General features: G+C 43.3%; 1 protein-coding gene and 1 long non-coding RNA gene across 4 annotated transcripts in view; one reads left to right on the plus strand and one right to left on the minus strand.

Annotated features, from left to right (window-relative positions):
* Window positions 1-8,243, minus strand: part of LRP6 (LDL receptor related protein 6) — a 116,035-nt gene extending 107,792 nt beyond the window's left edge. For all 3 annotated transcript variants that reach the window (XM_063153962.1, XM_063153961.1, XM_063153960.1), the window contains exon 1: window positions 8,095-8,243. In XM_063153962.1, the coding sequence (XP_063010032.1) occupies window positions 8,095-8,149 (55 nt within the window). In that variant the 5' untranslated portion in view covers window positions 8,150-8,243. The remainder of the gene's footprint in view (window positions 1-8,094) is intronic.
* A 541-nt stretch (window positions 8,244-8,784) lies between these two features.
* LOC134417118 (uncharacterized) lies at window positions 8,785-18,286 on the plus strand. Its single transcript, XR_010027506.1, has 3 exons — window positions 8,785-8,983; window positions 9,354-9,439; window positions 17,189-18,286. It is a non-coding gene; the product is annotated as an uncharacterized LOC134417118 (long non-coding RNA).

Genomic DNA, 18,286 nt, shown 5'->3' on the forward strand with positions numbered 1-18,286 from the left:
GCACTGCCATGAAACACTACTAAAATGTATCACCACACACTACCATCTTCTTCCCTGACCCTTCTGGTAACAGAGCAGCAGCAAAATAAAGGTGACCTGGCACTTTCCAGGGCAAACTGCAGGCTATGGAAAGCAGGAAGGGATGTTCAATCAAGTACTTCCGTGATCCACATTAATGTCTGCAGAACTTCAACATTATACAGCTCATTTTCTCAGGTGTTCTCATAATTTTCCTCCAACACTCTTCCAGCCTTTCAAACAGTTGTCAGAATAACACACAGGGCTGCAGATGAAGTCATTCCAGTTCCACACACATTGGCAATAGCTCCCCAGTTCTACAGGCAACACCCATGTTTAAATCGACATGATCTGTTTAATGAAAATGTGAGTTAAAAGCACCTCTGCTCCTGCAGAAAGGCCTTGCTGGGCTCCACCAAGGAGAGTCCCACATCTCAGCAGAGATGGCATTCTGCAGTCTAAACTAAGGGAGGAGAACTGGATCACACTGAAACAAAATACTGCCCTTCACTCCTTCTGGCACCACCTTTTCCTACAGTGCTCCTTTTCCTAACAGTGACAAACAAGCCAAAAGCCTTGACCATATTCCTCAGGAAGCTGTTGAAGCTGAGTCACTCCACTGAAGGACAGCACTGAGACAACACTGTGCTGCTGGGACAGCTGGAGCCCATTTCCCAAATGCTAGGAAGGCTAAAGGCCACAAGACACAGGTGGGAATGCCCCAAGGTTTGTTGCTACTCTGGAGCAATTGCAGCTCATGATGTGTTCCAGCCTAAACAGCTCATGTTTGAGGGTGCAATCCAGTCAGGAATGGCCTGGAAGTGTCACTCTCAGTCACTCACCTCCTTTGCTGGAGTGTAAACCAAGCACATGGGGACAGCCCAAGCCATGGGGTCTTACCCCAACTGCTCTTAGTTCCAATGGATCAAAGAATTCACACCCTCAGCAGCAGCACCCTTCCAACAAACAAGGCTTTTCTCCACACTGACAAGAAGCTCACAGGCAATGAATACTCTCAGATGACTCTTCCAACAATTTATCCAAGGTTGCACAGCAGTCTAAAAGATACTCAAAAAATATTTCCTGAAGTGTGGCAGTTTGTCTCACCAGATAAAAATGAAAACAAACAAAACAGCTAATTTATTCTGTTTTGTTGGGTTTTATTTTTTTGTTAGTTTAGATTTTTTAAGCACTATCAGGAAGTTGCTGTAAAGTAGGAACATAGAATTTAGCACAAAAGACCCCATTTAGAATGAATAGTTATGGATTGGTTTTAATAGGTAAGGAAAGATGTGCACATACTTCAGTAATTTTGAGAATTATTGCACATTCAATTTTTATTTTGTGAAATAACTATTGTAGCATACTTGTAACTCTCATACTTTTAATATCCCAGCACTACTAATGTCAAATGTTCAACAGGCTTACATTAGATGTAATGACACATAGGAAAAAAAAACAAACAAACCACCCCATGAAAACACACACACACATATATATGCAGGATCCCTTGGAAAAGGTGAATGACCTTGTCTTTTTCAAATTGAATAGGACTCATTCTGGAAATTCAAAAGAAAAACAAACAAACCCATATATACAAACCCACCCAACTTGGAATTACATTACTCCTTTTACCATTACCTACAGGGTAAAAGGGTAACTGCTGAGATTCAGTTACGTTTTTGAGTTATAAGAACATCATTGCATTTTCTAAATGGACATAGTAAGACTCAAGGTCTTATAATTTGTAGACCTTGTATCTTATAAGGTCTACAAAGACCTCATAAGATACAAGGGCTACAAATTCCTACTCCTCTATTATTCTTTCTCTATTAATCTGTGCGTGGACAAGAGGATTCTTGGATTTCCAAAGTGTTAATATTTTAATTAACACTGTAATTAATTTAATTTTAACTAATACTATGAGTATAAGTAGGAGTTTTATTCCCTGCTTTGATAGAACAACTAAGGGAATAAAGTTTAAAATCCTATAATACCTTAAACTTCTGTTACTTTCCACATATCCTTAACTTCCAGAATGCCAGCAAACATCAGCTACTTTCTATAAGCCTGAACTGACAATGGACAGAGGGGAATCTTCGTTATTAAGGAATTCTAGAGGCACAAATGGGTTAAAAACCTCAGCACACTACACACAAACTATATTTTTCCTCTGGGAACTAACTGGGCAGAGAGGGGAGGAATAACAGGAAAAATATAAAGGTATCATAGAGAAGAAAACAAACCATTTTTGATTATGCAAAATTATATAGCTAGCTGATTAAAATTTTCTGTCTCAAATATGATTACTTTTCAAATTGGACATCAAGAACTCACACATGGCCCTCATAAACAGAATTAACACTATAATCCCATTATTGCTGCATTGATTATATCACAAGGGAGTAATTCTATTTAGGTAATGTGATCCTGTAACAAGATACTAAAAAAATCTGTATTAATGTTGCCATTTTCCATGTCTGTTTATACTAAAAACATTTCCTTATTGTTCTCTCCTTATAAATACTGAAGCTCAAAAAGCATTCCAGCTTTTAAACTATCATGCTTCTATCTCTAAGTAGTTTATAACATTTTGCAAAGGAAGCAAAGTTTTACTAACTAAAGCATTGCCTCTTTTAACCTAGACTTTGGTTAGTTTCTTAAAAGTCTATTAAAAATAAGGTATTACAAACAAAGGTATTAACAGTATTCCCATTCTATTCATACACTGGTATGTTTGACTCCATTTCAAAATTGGTGGGGAACTGTTCCAACTACATGGAAATCAAAAGGTCTCTAGCAAGATAATAATGAGACAAAAACCCCACCCTATTTTCATAACCATTTCACCAGAGAATATATCCAAAAGCAGAAATGACAACAAGATCATTTCTACTTGCAAATGCAAGCACTGTGTTCTGAGCAAGTTTGTCCATGTGGAGCAAACAGCAAGCCTTTCACATTGTGAATGTCCTGACATAAATATTTATAAACTACAAGGATATCTAGAGAGTTTAATGAAGGCTCTCTACGTCAGCTTGCCTGGTAAATATATAAATTGGAAATTATTAATATTTAGGATGTCAATACCCAGCATTTATTAATAATCTGTTAAAGATCCAAAGCTTTCCCCTTTCAAGCCTTAGACAATTACCACAAAAGAATGACACAGCCTCTTTGTTTGGAGCACTGTGCATTCTGTAGCTCTGCAAGTGGTACATACTCTGAAGCCACACCTGATGTGTGAGCTGAAAAACTAAAGGTTATTAGGAGAGCACTTCGTTCACTGAACAGCAATTACACTTTGGAAGAGTCATCACTACAAAGTGCTTGGCACAGAAGGAGTGGAATCACTGCTGGCTCATCCCAAACCTCATGTGCACACACCAACAGTCACCCTTGCTGAGCCACAGCTTTTAAAACTCCAGGGCTCAGTTTTAAGTGGGGAGCACAATCTGTGAACATGAACAGACCATCCCTGAAGCCTGCAGGGCAGCTGCATCCCCTCCACATCTTTCTAAGCAACTTACACCTCTGACTGCTACAAGTCCATCTGAGGGAAATTCCTATCAACCTAAATTCTGCCCAAAGCTCTCAGGTGAGGGGGCTGAAGCATGAAGGCTCCCCAAGAGAGCTGGAGAGGAGATGAGCAGGCTCCCAGACCCAGCAGAGCCACCAGCTCAGCCAGAAGCAGGAGTGTGCAACAAAGCTTCAGCTCCAACTGCACTTCTGGCACCACAAACAGTAACATGGACCCCTCCCTACAGTACAAGTAGCTTTGGAAGATAGCATCAGCAAAGCAGCCCAAGTATTTAACATTTCTTAGGAAATTAATGAGGTTAAATATGTGGGGGACAAAGAACATAGTAATATTCTTTGAATATAGAATATATCTGCAGACTTGCTACCAGAGGAGATGAATGGTGACAAACCAGAAACTGAGACCATTTTCTCCCTGTTTTCCTGCCCTAGCCCACTCCCTCAGAGGGAAGAAAAAGTATCTTCACTTCAAAAATAGTTGGTTTAAACTAAAAAGTAAGTCCCATATTACATGCACTGTAGCAGATATTTTTGAAGCTGGCATTTTTGAAATGTGACATCATCTTAAAGGTGAATTACAAATGTCCAGAGGAATCAGATTTCTCCAGCTCCCAAAGACAGAGCTTGAAAGGTTCCTATATGCCCAATCCTTTAAAACAAAATAAAACAAAAACAAAACCCTTCTACATATTCTATCACTCATAGCCAAATTCCTTACCTAAAACTCTGGGAATGCAGATTGAAGCAACACTCTAGGGAAAAAGGAAACATGAATACAGTTCATGCCCCTCTAACCAATATTGCTGTGAAACAAAAACAAAGCTTTCCACATGAATACCTTCACATAACTCATGCTGAAGGATACAAGAAGTCCTTTACCTGCATAAACCCTGACCAGACCTTCCCTATACCTTCAGAACTTCCCTATATCTTGTCAAAAATGCTACTTTACCTCACCTCCAAGACAGTAAAAACTGCCATCAAACTTTTTAAGTCCTAATTTTTCAGTTTTAAATAAAAGCCAAAGCAATCTGATGATAATTAAACTGTATCACAGAGATGCAATTGAAAGAACTGTAAAATTAATAGTGGATTTAGGAACACCTTAGATCACACTAATTTTAGACTATTCTATGAAAAGATGAAAGAGGAAAATGGCAGACAAGGGCACACTGATTTCTGAGGAATCATACAATGAAGAAACATGACTAGAAAATGGTTGATTCAAGCTTGGAAGCAGAAACAGACCATGATTATTAAAAAAAATATTTGCAAGTCTTACTGCCATAGTATTGTACAGTCTCTAGGTGAAGAGACCCTTCCTTCACCTGAATGCAAAAACACAGCTCCACCTGGAAATGCCACATCTGGTCTCCAACCTGAGTGCTTCAGGAGTGACAACCTATTCTTTATCCCCTTCTCTGACTTCTGGTAGAAAAATATGTGCACACAGCCCCAAAGTATAGCAAAGTTTTGAACATTAAACTCCTCTAAACAACATGCAAATGGATCTTAAAAAAACAAAACAAAAAACAAAGGATCTGTTTATGAAAACAGAAACAATGGATTAACAGATTAAAACAGTAACAATATTACAACAATAATAATGGATTCAAACAAATTCTCTTCTGAACTCTAGGAAAGCATAGTTTGAAAATACCCATTACCAAAAAGGCATTTTCATTTCTTCACTATCTGACCCTAAACACAGAGGCCTGCAACATTCAGTAAGTTTTTACAAATATCTTTTATAAGATTTCTATTCAAGCAAGAGCTTTATACACTGCCTGCATGATCAGGGTTTAAAGCCAAAACAAAGCAGCACTTGCACACTGACTGGAGAGCTATTTCAGGAAGAAAGCAAGCCATGAACACTGTGGAGGAAGAACTCTATTTAGCACTTTTTAAAAAGTTGAAACCTCAGTTCCACAGTTATCTGCAGTGTCCTGACAGATATGATGACACTGCTCTTGCCTCTCTGCAGCTGTCAGTTATTTAACAATTCTCTCTCTCACTGCTTTCAGAGCTGTCCTGAAGAACACCTCAGAGTGCCATGGAGCAGCTCTGACTCCACTGCTCTGGAATACCCTGAGGGAGTGACTTCACTGTCGGTCAGGGGTGGAAGCCCAATCTCCCAAATCAAACCATGGGCCAAAAGGAGAGAAGAGACCAGGGACATCTTTCTTCTAGCAGCTAGAACATTAAAAAAACCCCAAGCCCAAACCACAGAACCTCCACAGCATGCTGTCCTAATGGTAACCTCCTGTCCCAGAAATTCAAACATCATCAGTAGGATCTGGTTTATTGCAGTCCTTGGATGATTTTTGAGACAGGTGCCTCGCCCTGTGCATCAATTTCTAGCCAGTAACAGCTCCAAACTTCTTCAAGTCCTAATGCATTTCCAGGTACTGATTTTTTTCCTTTCTAGACAGGTAAGCAAATTAGCAGAGTTTCTTCAGAGTAATAATAGCTCAGCTGTCATAAACCTTTGTCCATTTGCCTTTTCTATGAGAATGGGAGGCTGGCTCTGGAAGAGAGAGGATGCTGCAACCCACAAACACACGCCACTGCATTTGCTGGGTTTCTGTCTCCAGCACTGTCAGCCTCTACAGCACTGAATTCACAAGCTAAACAGTGAACTTCCTAACTTCAGCTCTACTTTCATGTATGAGCTTATTCATACTCATGCTGGCACTGCCTCTGCCTCATTAAGGAACTGCTGACACCTCTCCTGAACTCAACACATCTTACTCCAGCCTACTCCACTTGCACAGATGCTGTTTATTAGGGAGGATGTGTGCATTAAAATTTGATTTTTGTTTCTTCACGGTTCAGCTGTTCCTGCTGTTTATCTCTATCTAAAGTAACAATTAGCCAGTAGGAAAATTACTGTCGTGTCACAAACAGAGGATTACAACTTCAGGTAGGCAAGCTAACAGCAGGGCACCATGAACACAGAAGAAACAGAAATGCTGCTGGGATACAAATGTCCTTGGAAATAGACAGAGGTGAGAGATGAGAAAAGGAATGACAGCCATATGATTTACAGACTTAACGCTTCTTCAAAGTGTCCCATTAAGCATGAAATATACAAAAATTTGCAAAAGCACATGCCACTATTTTGAGGTTAATTTCAGAAGTTACTGTAACAATATTCTGTGATATCACAAACAACAGCTATTTCTGGGCTGTCATTTGAATTAGACTGAACATCAAATTAAAGCCAAATACATGGCATATTAAGCATGGGTTATGATTGTTACTTATTAAAATAAACTAATCAGGAAACAGTTTCTCCCTATACTGGAGAGCCAACTTAACTTTTGAAATTTGGGGTTTAACAGCCACAATGTAAGTATGAAAAGTTACACATGCCATTTAAATAAGTATATTTGTATCTCTGCAAACAGGATACAATATGGCAAACAGATGCACAGGGTGGAAAAAAAAAGGCTATGGATGAGATGAAAATCTTTGTTTTCCAGATTACTGAGCAACTGGAAGCTGAGCACTTACTTCAACCTACCCCACCTTTAGACTAACTTTCATCAAAACACTCTAATGGGGAGGAACTCTCTAAACCAAAATGTGGTTGATTAACTGTTAGCAGTTAATCTCTTGCCCATCTAGTATGAAAAAAGTCCAAATCAAGTAAACAGAAACATCATGTATGCAAGCACCACAGATGATTTCTTCCCAGAAAGACTGAACAGAGATAATAGTTACTGTAGTTAGGTCTACAGCATTTTAAAAAATATATAAATAAATAAAAATCCTGTTTTCTTTCAGAGCGTGTCCTGTAAGATAAGAAATTTTGTTGGAGCAAAATCCTCAGCTACTTTAAGTAACATCCCCTCGTAAGGCACTCGACTGCTCCTTTAAAGCTGCGTGAACATCCGTGGCGAAACACAAACTTCTCCCAAGTCCCAGCGCAGCGCCGGCCGAGCTCAGAGCCGAGCCTTCCCTGCTGCCCAGGCTGCGGGGCGAGGCTCGGAGCTCCAGCAGCGGCTCCCGGGCATTCCCCGCTCCGCGGCCGAGCCCGCGGGGGCTCCGCGCTCCCCGCACGACGGAACGGCGGGGGCTGAGCGGGGCCAGCCCGGCCACGGGCACAGCGGGACCAGCCCGGCACCGGCGGGGCCGAGCTCTGCCCAGAGCCGCCGGTGCCCACGGACCGCCGGGCTTGCAGGGAGACACGGCGGGAGCGTGCGATACTTTAGGGGGATCCTTAAAAAATAAAAGAAGGAAAAAGAAAAGGAAAAGGGAAAACTTGAAAACAACAATGGGGCGGCTCGGGACGCGGCCGGTGGCCGCTGGCAGGGCGGGCTGCTCCCGGCGCGGCTCGGGAAGTTGCTCAGGAGCCGCCGGGGAGGCGGCGGCGGCCGGGAGGGAGGGAGGGAGCGCTGCCCCCGCGCCGGGCCCCGCGCCCCGCCGGCAGCCAGGCCGCGCCGCTCCCCTCCCGCACGCCCAAACATGGCCCCTCGCCACCAACCCGGCAACTTTCCCCCTGCCCCTCCCGCCGCCACCCGCCCCGCTCACCTCGCATCAGGGAACAAAAACTGCAGGCGAGTAGGCTGCGCAGGACGGCCCCCATCTTCCCTCCCTCCTCGCTCTCACCGGCGGGGAGGCGGCGGCGGGGAGCAGCACCTCCGCTGCCAGTTCATGCTTCCAGGCGGGCGGGGGAGGCGGCGGGGAAGGGGAGGGCGGGAGGCGGGGAAGGGCGGCCGCGGAGATCGCCCCTCGCCGGTCCCTAGCAGGCCACCGGCCCCGGCATGCCGCCGCGGGAGCGGGCGCTGCCCTCCATGCCGGCTGCTGCTGCTGCTGCCGCCTCACCGCGACCGCCGCGCTCCTTCCCCCATCCACCCCTCCGCCTCCGCCGGGCGCGCACAGGCGCAGGGATACAGTCCTCCTCCTCCTCCTCCTCCTCCTCCTCTTCCTTCTCCTCCTCCTCCCGCGCCGTGCCCGGCCGGCTCCCGGCGCAGCGCCCGCCCCCCGGCACCGCTCCCGTCGGGGAGGGCGGGAGCGGAGGGGCGGGGGCGCGCAGCTCTGCTCTCCCGGGCGGGATCGCGCACACCCCCGGCAGCTCCGCAGCCGGCAGAACCCCGGCGGGAAGCGCGGCCCGGGGGGGTTCCCTAAGGGAGAGAGGCGAGCGGGGTCACGGCACCCCCCGAGCGCAGGGACGGGGCGAGCTGGGGGGCAGCCGCATTCCAGCGGGACTACTTTGCCTCCCCTCGCCCCCTCCGCCGCCTGCGATGCGTTCAGCCCTGGCCCGTGAGGACGGGACTACTTTCTGCCACAGAGCTGCGGCGGCGTCCGAGCGGCAGCACAAAGGCTCCGATCCCAATCCCGATCCCCATCCCCGTCCCGGGACGGGCCGTAATCCCGGAGCATGGCCCGGGGGGCGGCAGGCAGGCAGGATGAAGTTACGGTCCGTCCCCCCGGTGTGCGGGCTGAAAAGCGATAAATCCCGGCCTTTCCCGGAGCACAGGGAGCAGGCGTTCCTTATCAGCAGGAATTGCCGCCCGGCTGATGTAATGATGCGTGATTTATTTCCCAGAGATTTTGGGGGTGCCCTGCGTTATCGTCCCCCTTGCTAAATTAAATGTGGTGGGTTGGGTTTGGGCTGCTGGAGTGTTACCAATAATATGAGTTTAAACGTAGTCTTTTTCCCCTCTTGCATAGTTCAGATTTTGTAATACACCCCCAATTGAAAGGAAAAAAAAACAACTTCCCTCCTTACCTTCTTTGTTTGTTCCTAATAAACAATGTAAAATGCAATTTTCTTGCATTTCCTCTAGATGAGAAAATCTTCATGATTTCAAGGTTTTCATTCAGTCTAGACGTCTACATCCCAGTCTCCCTCCCTCACAGAATGTGACAGCTGGTGAGTAGAATAATGGCATGGAGCAGAACAACTTAGAGCAACATTTGAGGCACTTCCATTCCAAAATCAGTATAATTTTCAGGACTATTAGAAACTCACAGAAACATTTAACTTTTACCGTCTTATGCGTTCAACATATATTTTCATAGACTTTCTCGTTATTACAGTAGGAGATAACATCTGGGCCAGATTAAAGGCCTGGGCATTGTAGGCTGACTCTGAAGGTCTCCTGATGTCATGTGATATTATCAGACTCTCAGCTTTTACTGGGGAAAAATTTTTAAAATAGAAGAAAACAGAAGGATTCTTTAAAATGAAGTGTATTCCCAACCTTCAAGGTTGCAAAAAAAATTTTTTTTTGAAAATGTAAACAATTCAGCTCAACAGCAATATCTGCCTGAGGCCAGGTCTACATTACAAAATTTGTCCTTGACTGTCTGCTGGGTGAAATAGCCCCCTCTGTTACTGTGCTGTCAGCTGGGAGAATTAGCAAAATTAGTAAGATCCACGTGGATAATGGATGGGAAGACTTGCCATACAAAAATGTACCCTGGAGAAGAGAGAACCTGTGTCCAATCCTTGTTTGTCACCTCTGGATTTTGTAGGAGCATGCAAAAGAAGCACACTTTTATATTTATTTTCACCCTTTAAAAGGAAAATGAAGTTGTTGTTGATTTGGGGTTAGGGGTTTTTTCCCCTCACAGTGTTTCCTTATACTTTTTCCATACTCACAGTGTTGCATAATCTGTCATTAACCTCTTGAGAAGTATGGCAGATCTGTAATGAATTCTTTGTATCTTAATCATACAGTGCACAGCTGGGGAGAACCTCAAGCCTGCACCCCTCCATCACAAACCCACATTTCTCCACATGCCATTCCCTCTCACATCTTATCTGTTTCTGCTGGAAACACTCTGGTGCCTTGACTATCTCCCTTGGGAGCCTGATCCCCTGCCTGGTTGCTCTGACTCTTCAAGGAATCTTCCCTGCTGCCCAAGCTGACTGGTTTTATTTTTAGCTTTTGAACATTTATATGCTATCACTGGTGCATTTTGCCATTTTTCTATAATTCAAACCCTTTCCTATTTGGATTTCCTCTAGGCCAGTTAATGATTATTGGCTTCACCTCCCTTAGCCTAGCCCCTTTCCCCACAGCCTAGAATCCTCCTCTGTTTATTCCAGCCCAAGTATCATAAGATCACAGAATCACAGAATGGTTTGGATTGGAAGGGGCCTTAAAGAACAGTCCAGCCCCCTGCCATGGGCAGGAATACCTTTTACTGTCCCAGCTTGCTCCCAAGTCTAAGTCCAGCCTGGCCTTGGATGCTTCCAGGGATGGGGCAGCCACAGCTTCTCTGGGCACCCTGTGCCAGGGCCTCACCACCCTCACAGAGGAGATTTTCCTGATGTTTGACTTAGATCTGCCCTGTTTCAGTTTGAAGCCATTCACCCTTGTCCTGTCACAGTATGTTCTTGTAAATAGTCCCTCTTCATCTTTCTCATAGGCTCCCTGCAGGCACTGGAAGGTGCCATTTGTGTCACTGTCATGGTTTAGGAATGGTGCTCCTACCAAGACTCTCCAACCCATGCACTGTCACTCACTCCCCCAAATCCCTTTTCCCCTCTGCAGCAGGATGGAGAGGAGAATTGGAGGCACAAAAGGCAAAGATCATGGGTTGGGATAACAACAATTCACTGGAAACAGAGATGAGATAAGAAAATTAACAGTAACAGCACTCTAGTAATGACAGAGAGTACAAAGAAGAAACATTCTTGCTCACTGCAGTAGCCTCAACAACAGACAATAAATTGTTCCCTCTGGTTCAGAACCTGGGCCTCCCCAATTCTCTATTCAACTTAGTTACTCCACTAAGTAGGAGTTACTCCACTAAGTAGGAAGGACCCCCTTCTCCTCAGAAGAGCTCCCTTCCCCTCACCCCCAGCACTGACAGAAGGTGTCAGGATAACTTCCATGTCCTTGCCTTGACCTCTCCTGGCTACTACAAAAATTAACCCAATTGGGTGGGAGCAGGACAGTCTCCCTGAAGCCTTCTCTTTTCCAGGATGAACATTCCCAGTTCTCCCAGCCTTTCCTCACAGCAGAGCTGCTCCATCCCTTTATTCATCTTGTTGGCCTTCTCTGGACTCATTCCAACAGGCTGATGTCTTTCCTGTGCTGAGACTCCACTTCCCATGGGCCACTTCAGTCCAGGTCCCTGTGGACTGGCCTGTCCTTCAGGTGTGTCCCTGCACCCTCAGCTTGGTGTCATCTGCAAACCTGCTGAGGGCACACTCAATCCCTTCATCTGTTATTAATTAAGATATTTAAAGAACTCTGGTCCAATGTGGACTCCTAAAGGACACCACTTGTCACTGAGATACATCAGGACTCTGCGCCATTGATCACTACCCTGCAAAAATGGTCTTTTTTGAACCTTTGTCCCCATCAGTGCTTAGAATTCAAGACCAAGTCTATCTCCTAAGTGTTTGTCAGCTTTACTTCTAATTCATCCATGTAGCATTACCTTCATAGCAGAGGCTTTTACAAAGTAAAATAGGAGACAAGATTGCCACACACAAAAAGCCTCCAACAGGCATGATTTCTCTGAGGTGATTATGTTCCTTTATTTGAGTTTAAAGTCAAAGTAACTGGAGAGAGAATGTCTCTTTTATTTTAGTAAGAAGCTCCCCTTGTTGGTCACAGTTATTTTCATTCACCTTAGAAAGAGAAGCCTTGGTTTGCTGACTCAAATCCAGCTGAGGCTGAGAAACCTGGACAGCTCTTACCTCTGAACTTGGATGGTGGCTCGATGACACAAGAGTTTTCATGGGATTATTTTTAAACTTGGGCAAGTTCCCTGGTTTAGTTGGTGGCCCAGCTTCACGAGGAGTTGTGTCAGCTCTCAGGACAGCAAGGGACAGCAGCCAGAGCTCATGAAACCAGCAGTGACTGCCAAAGTCCCTCTGCTTTTGAGCTGTGCCCTGAGTTTGAGTGGAGTCAGTGGGATCTTCTGTAGAACCAGAACCAAAGTCCCTAATGAGCAAAAGCTGTTAGAAGAAGATGGATGCTCAGCAGTTGAATTTGTGGCTGCCCACATCACAGAAGCCACTATCATAATTAGCTTTCTCACGGAATGTTTCCACAAGAATTAATGGGCATAGCGTGCTGAAATGCTGCTCCCTCTGAAGGCAATGGTGAAGTTCTCACTGATTTCAAAAGGGCCAGGGTTTCATACTGAAACTCAAGCTCAAGCCCTCATGCCCTCAGCAGGAAAGTCTGCAGCACAGGAGCTGGGGAAATGGGATGTAATGTTGCCATCCAATGATGCCTGTTACAAGCATTTCACAGAATAAAATAGGACACCTTAAACTGTGATGTCATCATCATCATCTTGCCACATTGCTTAGGTCATACAGTTTTTATAAACAAAAATATTTCATCCAACTCTTCCTCAAAACAAGGCCAGTTCTAATAAATGTGATAGAAATGTCTGACACAGTTTATGCTATTCCAAGAGAGCAATGGGTTCACCACAGCATTCCTTCTTCAGGATCAGATCATAGAATAATAAAGAATTTCTTCCTTCCAGTTGGAAGCCATTCTCCCTTGTCCTCCCACTAATGCCCTAGTGAAAAGCCCCTCTCCATCTGTAAGCCCCCTTCAGGCTCTAGAAGGCTTGAAGCCTCCTCTTCTCCAGGCTGAACAACCCCAACTCTCTCATTTATGGCTCCAGACCCGAGCTCATCCTTGTGCCTCCCCTCTGGATCCAGCAGGTCCACATCCCTCCTATGTGAGGAGGCAAAGAGCAGGATGCAGGACTCCAGGTGGGGTCTCATGAGAGCAGAATCACCCCCTCAGTGATCATGTTTTCCCTCTTGAAGTTCAACCACAAGCATTGATACTTTTCCCCTCACTTTTCCTCCCGTGCCATAAGAACTGCACCTTTTTACCAGGGTATAGGTGCCTTATAAGCAGATTTCTTTGAACAGAGAGTCATCTCTCTAGTACAGCAATTTTCTCCAAGCATCAAACCTGACTTGTTTTTTGCCATTACTATCACCACAACCAAATCACAGCAAAAATTATCACTTCCACTAATTCTTGGGCAATTTTCCCATCAAATTCCCCTTTTTTATCACACATGGAGTTGCATTTTCTCCTTGCATTTCAGTACTATTTTATTATTCCCCCAACTCTCCCTCTCCCCCCATTCTTTCTTTCCCATCTTCTCTACCAGAAGAGGTTGCCTGGTGCCCAGGATGAGAACTGTATTTCTTTGTGGCTAAAAAAAAATCCTTGCAACAAAAACTTCACAGAGGAGAAGGTGCTTGAGTTCAGCAGCCCATACAGGCAAGCTAGTCCAACAGAAATCCAGCAATATCCCCACAGGGAAATATGAAATAAGATGACCTGGAAGGCTTGGGCATTTTCTTTGTGACTTTGGAGGAGTGTTTGGACTCCTGCTGATGGGGCACTCAAGGTCAGGCTGTCTACCTAGTACCTCTTTTCTCCTCTCCCATCTCCCAGGGAGTTGAAAATAGCACTGCCTGAGGATACCCTTCTTCAGCAGCCATGTTTTTTAGTGTGAACCATGCAGGATTCTGATTTTAATTTGGCACTGCCCACCACCAGACCACAGGGCAAGTCCAAGACTTTCCTCAGGAATATTTAGCTGTGGCTACATTTCAAAGCCATATTACAAAAATGTCATTTGAGAAAGTTACTGTTCTAAAATTTGTAAAGTACTTTAATGCTATGTTGATACAGCAAAAACATCCTTTTAAAAGAGCTCACATTTCAGGCTGACAGACACCAAAACACTATTTTGTTTTAGCTTGCTCAGCTTTTCAAAACCAGTCAGCATCTGGGCTCTATTAAACATAACGTGCGTGCCTTTTAAGCAACAACAATTTAAGAATATTTCCTTTTCAACCCCCTTTCAAACCCCTTCAGCATTTTGCAATATGCATAATATTTAAGAATTCTGCTTTGCACTGCAGCCTTTGAAGTTTAAAAATTAGTTACTGGTAAAGCCTTGTACATTTTCTTGCACTCGTTTTAGTCACAGGGATTAGTGACTAGAATTTATGCCTATGGTCAGGAAAGGTAAGTCACTGTGTCACAATAATTAGCAGTCTTTCCTACAACAGTTTTCAATCTTTATGTATGTCTTATGGTGTGCAGAGAAGAGCTCATTTTCCACCTGCAGTAGCCACTTCTGGGCTAAAGTACTCTACCACAGAGTGCAGTGTATGGCAAGAAAAGAAACCATTCCTCTTCACTCAGACTTTGTGAGGAAGAGTCATATTCATATTTCCTATTTGTATTTCATATTTATGGCCATGTTCATGTTATATTTGTTGATATTATTATCTTAATTTTTATGTTCATATATAAATTAGTCTGCAATTCAGCAAAGACACTAAGCACCTCAAGAATGTGGATGTGGAGCATCAACCCTGGTATCTCTTCAGGGGTGTTGTTTTTATGAGCTGTCAGTCAAGCTCTCAAAATAGGCTAGAAAACCATGCTGAGTTCCTCAGAGCAGGAAAGATTGCCCTCTAATGGTTAATCTCTAGGTTTAATGTCTGCAATATTTTATGAAGTGCTCTTCTTCTACGTGATTTGTAAGGTAAGGCCACACAAATGCAAGATGTTGGAACAATTATTACTTCAAGGAAAACCCAAATCTTTCTTATACTCTTAATTGATGAATAAATTAATTATTAAAAATGAAGATGAAGGCATATTCTTGGTAACATTTTCATTAAACTACCATTAGCCAGGGTCTCTCAGAGGAAGAGGGATGCCTCTGACAATTCAGAGCTATTACTCACACTGGATTTGACAAATTCTATATTTCACTGTGGGAAATGTTTCAAGGTCGGAAAAAACAGCATGAAATATATCCAGTCTATCATAAAAGTTATTGTGAATGCCCTAAAGATTGATATCACTCTTGCAGGAGTAAACTTTAAGGAATAAAATTCTTAAAGTCTTTAAATCAACTAATCACAAGGCACTGCCTGTTAAAACAGGAATTCATGTGGGTCCTTAAGCTTGCAGTGGCTGCATCTATAAAGGTTTCTGTGGCTTATGGCCTGTAACTCATCCTGCATGTGATGAGGGGATAGAAGAGGCAATTATACAGAGCTGAAGTGTCATTCACTGCCTTTCCATTTTCATCAGTTCTTTGAATAATTTCCTGGCAGTGTAGATTTCAGTAAATGCTCTTCCAATATAGCTGGCAACTAAATGAAGATAAATGACAAAGGAATACTCAGAGAAAGTAAGACCCAGTTCCCAAATATATTTATTTAAAAAGTAGTGGCTGCTATGAAGACATTATTGAAAGATAATATATTTTGGAATAATTAGATTATATTTTCTCCTTTCAAGAAGAAACAGTGATTAGAGTGAGGTTACCCAATCCATTCCTCATCCTTCCTTTTTTCTACCCTACCCCCAGTCAAAACCACAAAGATAGTATTTGGTCACATGGATCTTTGCATAAAAGACAGGGAATTGTGTCTGAATAGCCCTGGCTAATAAAGCTCCTTCCAATGCCTTTTTCAGTGTCAGAGCTTTGCAGTTAATGCAACTTCTACTATTTTTTTTCCTTATTGCAGTTGTGAAAAATCTAATACCTTTACAACCATTTGAAAAGGGCTTACACAGAGCAAAATCCCCATTTAATCTCAGCATATTAAGAAATCTTTTTTTTTTTTTTTAACAATACATTTAAAGTGCTATTTTCCCAAAACACTTTTTTCTTTCAAGATAACCAAAGCTCTAAAAGTGTTGAAAGGAACTATGATTTAGAGTCCTATCTTCACTTGTGGTTTAAGAATCCTGCCACTTTAACAGGAGGAAACAGCTAGTATATGTGTGGCCTAAGGTACACTGTAGCAGCAAATAATTCAGTATAGCAAAAGGTGTTCCAGTCACCACAGTTAAAAACCCAAAACAATGGGAACCACAGACCAAAACCACTTGAAGATAGGAGACAAAAATGTTTGCAGACACTTGGCCTTGTCGAATTTCTGCCTCTGACATTTCTGGTTTAGGCACCCATTGCTTTCAGCCTGTGCACCCCAGAGACTACAGCAGACTCTTTGGCATTACATGGGAGAGCTAAAAAGCCTTTCCAAGAAAAGAGGGTAAAATGAGTCAGCTTTGGCTAAGCTGATTCCAACTGATGCTGGCTTTAGCTGTATAAGCCCACTGTTGGGTGGAAATGTTTGCAGGCTTCTGCAGCATGCACAAATTATCTTATTACTACTCCTGGATATTATTGGTCTGACAGAATTTTCAATTTTCTTCATCAATTTTCTATTAAAACAAAGTGAACCAAAAAGAAAAAGGATCAGAACAGCTTGAACATGCCATATCTAAACTCTTGCCTCTTACAAAAATGACATTTTATAGGCTGGTAGGAGAGGAGTAAGAGAAAAAGAGAAAAGTAATGCATGGCCCTCACACCTTTTTTTTTTTTAATTAAGTGAGCCAATATACAGGAAATAGTGATACAGCATAGTTGTAGTGAAGGTTAAAAATACTTTTATGCATTGTTTATAATACCAAACACACAGGTGACAAAGAGCAGCATTTTTATGCTTTGTGCTTTGACATCCTCAAGAAGTGTAGAGACCTAAAGGAAAAAAAGCAAATTTAGACTGTGAGATTGAGTGTAGGCTTTCTGAAGAGGAAGGAAAATGTTCAATATATCCATGTTCAATATTTCCTAGCCCTTCAGGGGACATACCTATCAAGACATTGGGAAAGCATCTGGACTTCAAGGATGAGGGGATGCAGCCAACTACCAGTGAACAGGAATTCACTGAGAATTAATGTGGAGAAGTGCATTACCTGTGTGAGAGGATAAGTAATGCACAGGGAGAGCACAGCTGTCCAGGCCCATTTCAGGAGGGTGACAGGAAGAAGTCCACAGGAGCAGAGCTCTCTGTGTGATGGACACTGCCTGGGAACTGCTGACTGCAGAACTGGCACCTTAAACTCCACGTTTTTATCAGCATGGAGTGTGGGATCAAAGCATGTCATCAGATTCAAATCCACTGAGATGGCTTTGCAAGAGGCAGGAAAGCAAAATCCAGTTTTGAAACTGTCTTCTCATGTAATTTTTTTTTTTTTTTGGTGGTTTTATTTCCTTGTTTGTTGGGTTTTGTTAGTTGGTTAGTAACTTGAAATAATCCTTACTGTAAGCCTTTCCTGCTCCTACAGGAGTTAAAATGAACTGAAGCACTATTTGCAGAGAACACACCATGCTGTTTGCTGCCCTTTGAGGGAGGGACTTTGCACCCTTCTCATCCATCTCAAGTAGAGCTACAATTTATTTCTTTACAATTGTTTGCAGTGGTTACAAAATTTGGGCTATTTGCTTTACTGTACAATACCACAAGACAGTTTTGTTCATGGCAGTCTATATTTACATGCCTTATGTTTGCTCAGCACTGTAAAGCAACAAGAAAACAAGCAGCTACAGGATTTATGACACTCTCCAGGTGACAAAAGTCAACCAGCTTTTGGCCTGCTGCCATAACAGAACTGGTTATGGCCAGAAAGAGCCACCCCAATGTGAGACTTGTCATCACAGCGTGGTGATTAATGATCCACTTCCATGGGTGGTGCACAGTGAAGACCACAGGAGATGTCAGTGGAAAAATAGAAGAGTGCACAGAAGTTTTAATGTTGGAAAGCATAACAAACTGGGTGGACTTTTTTAGTTACTTTGTCTCGCTCCTTTTTGATTCATAATACAAGTGCATTATCCAGGCAAATAAATAAGCTCCAAAAGTGCATTTAATAAATCATCATATTCAAAAGAA

This window comes from Melospiza melodia, chromosome 4 (genome assembly GCF_035770615.1).
Source record: "Melospiza melodia melodia isolate bMelMel2 chromosome 4, bMelMel2.pri, whole genome shotgun sequence".
NCBI lineage: Eukaryota > Metazoa > Chordata > Aves > Passeriformes > Passerellidae > Melospiza > Melospiza melodia.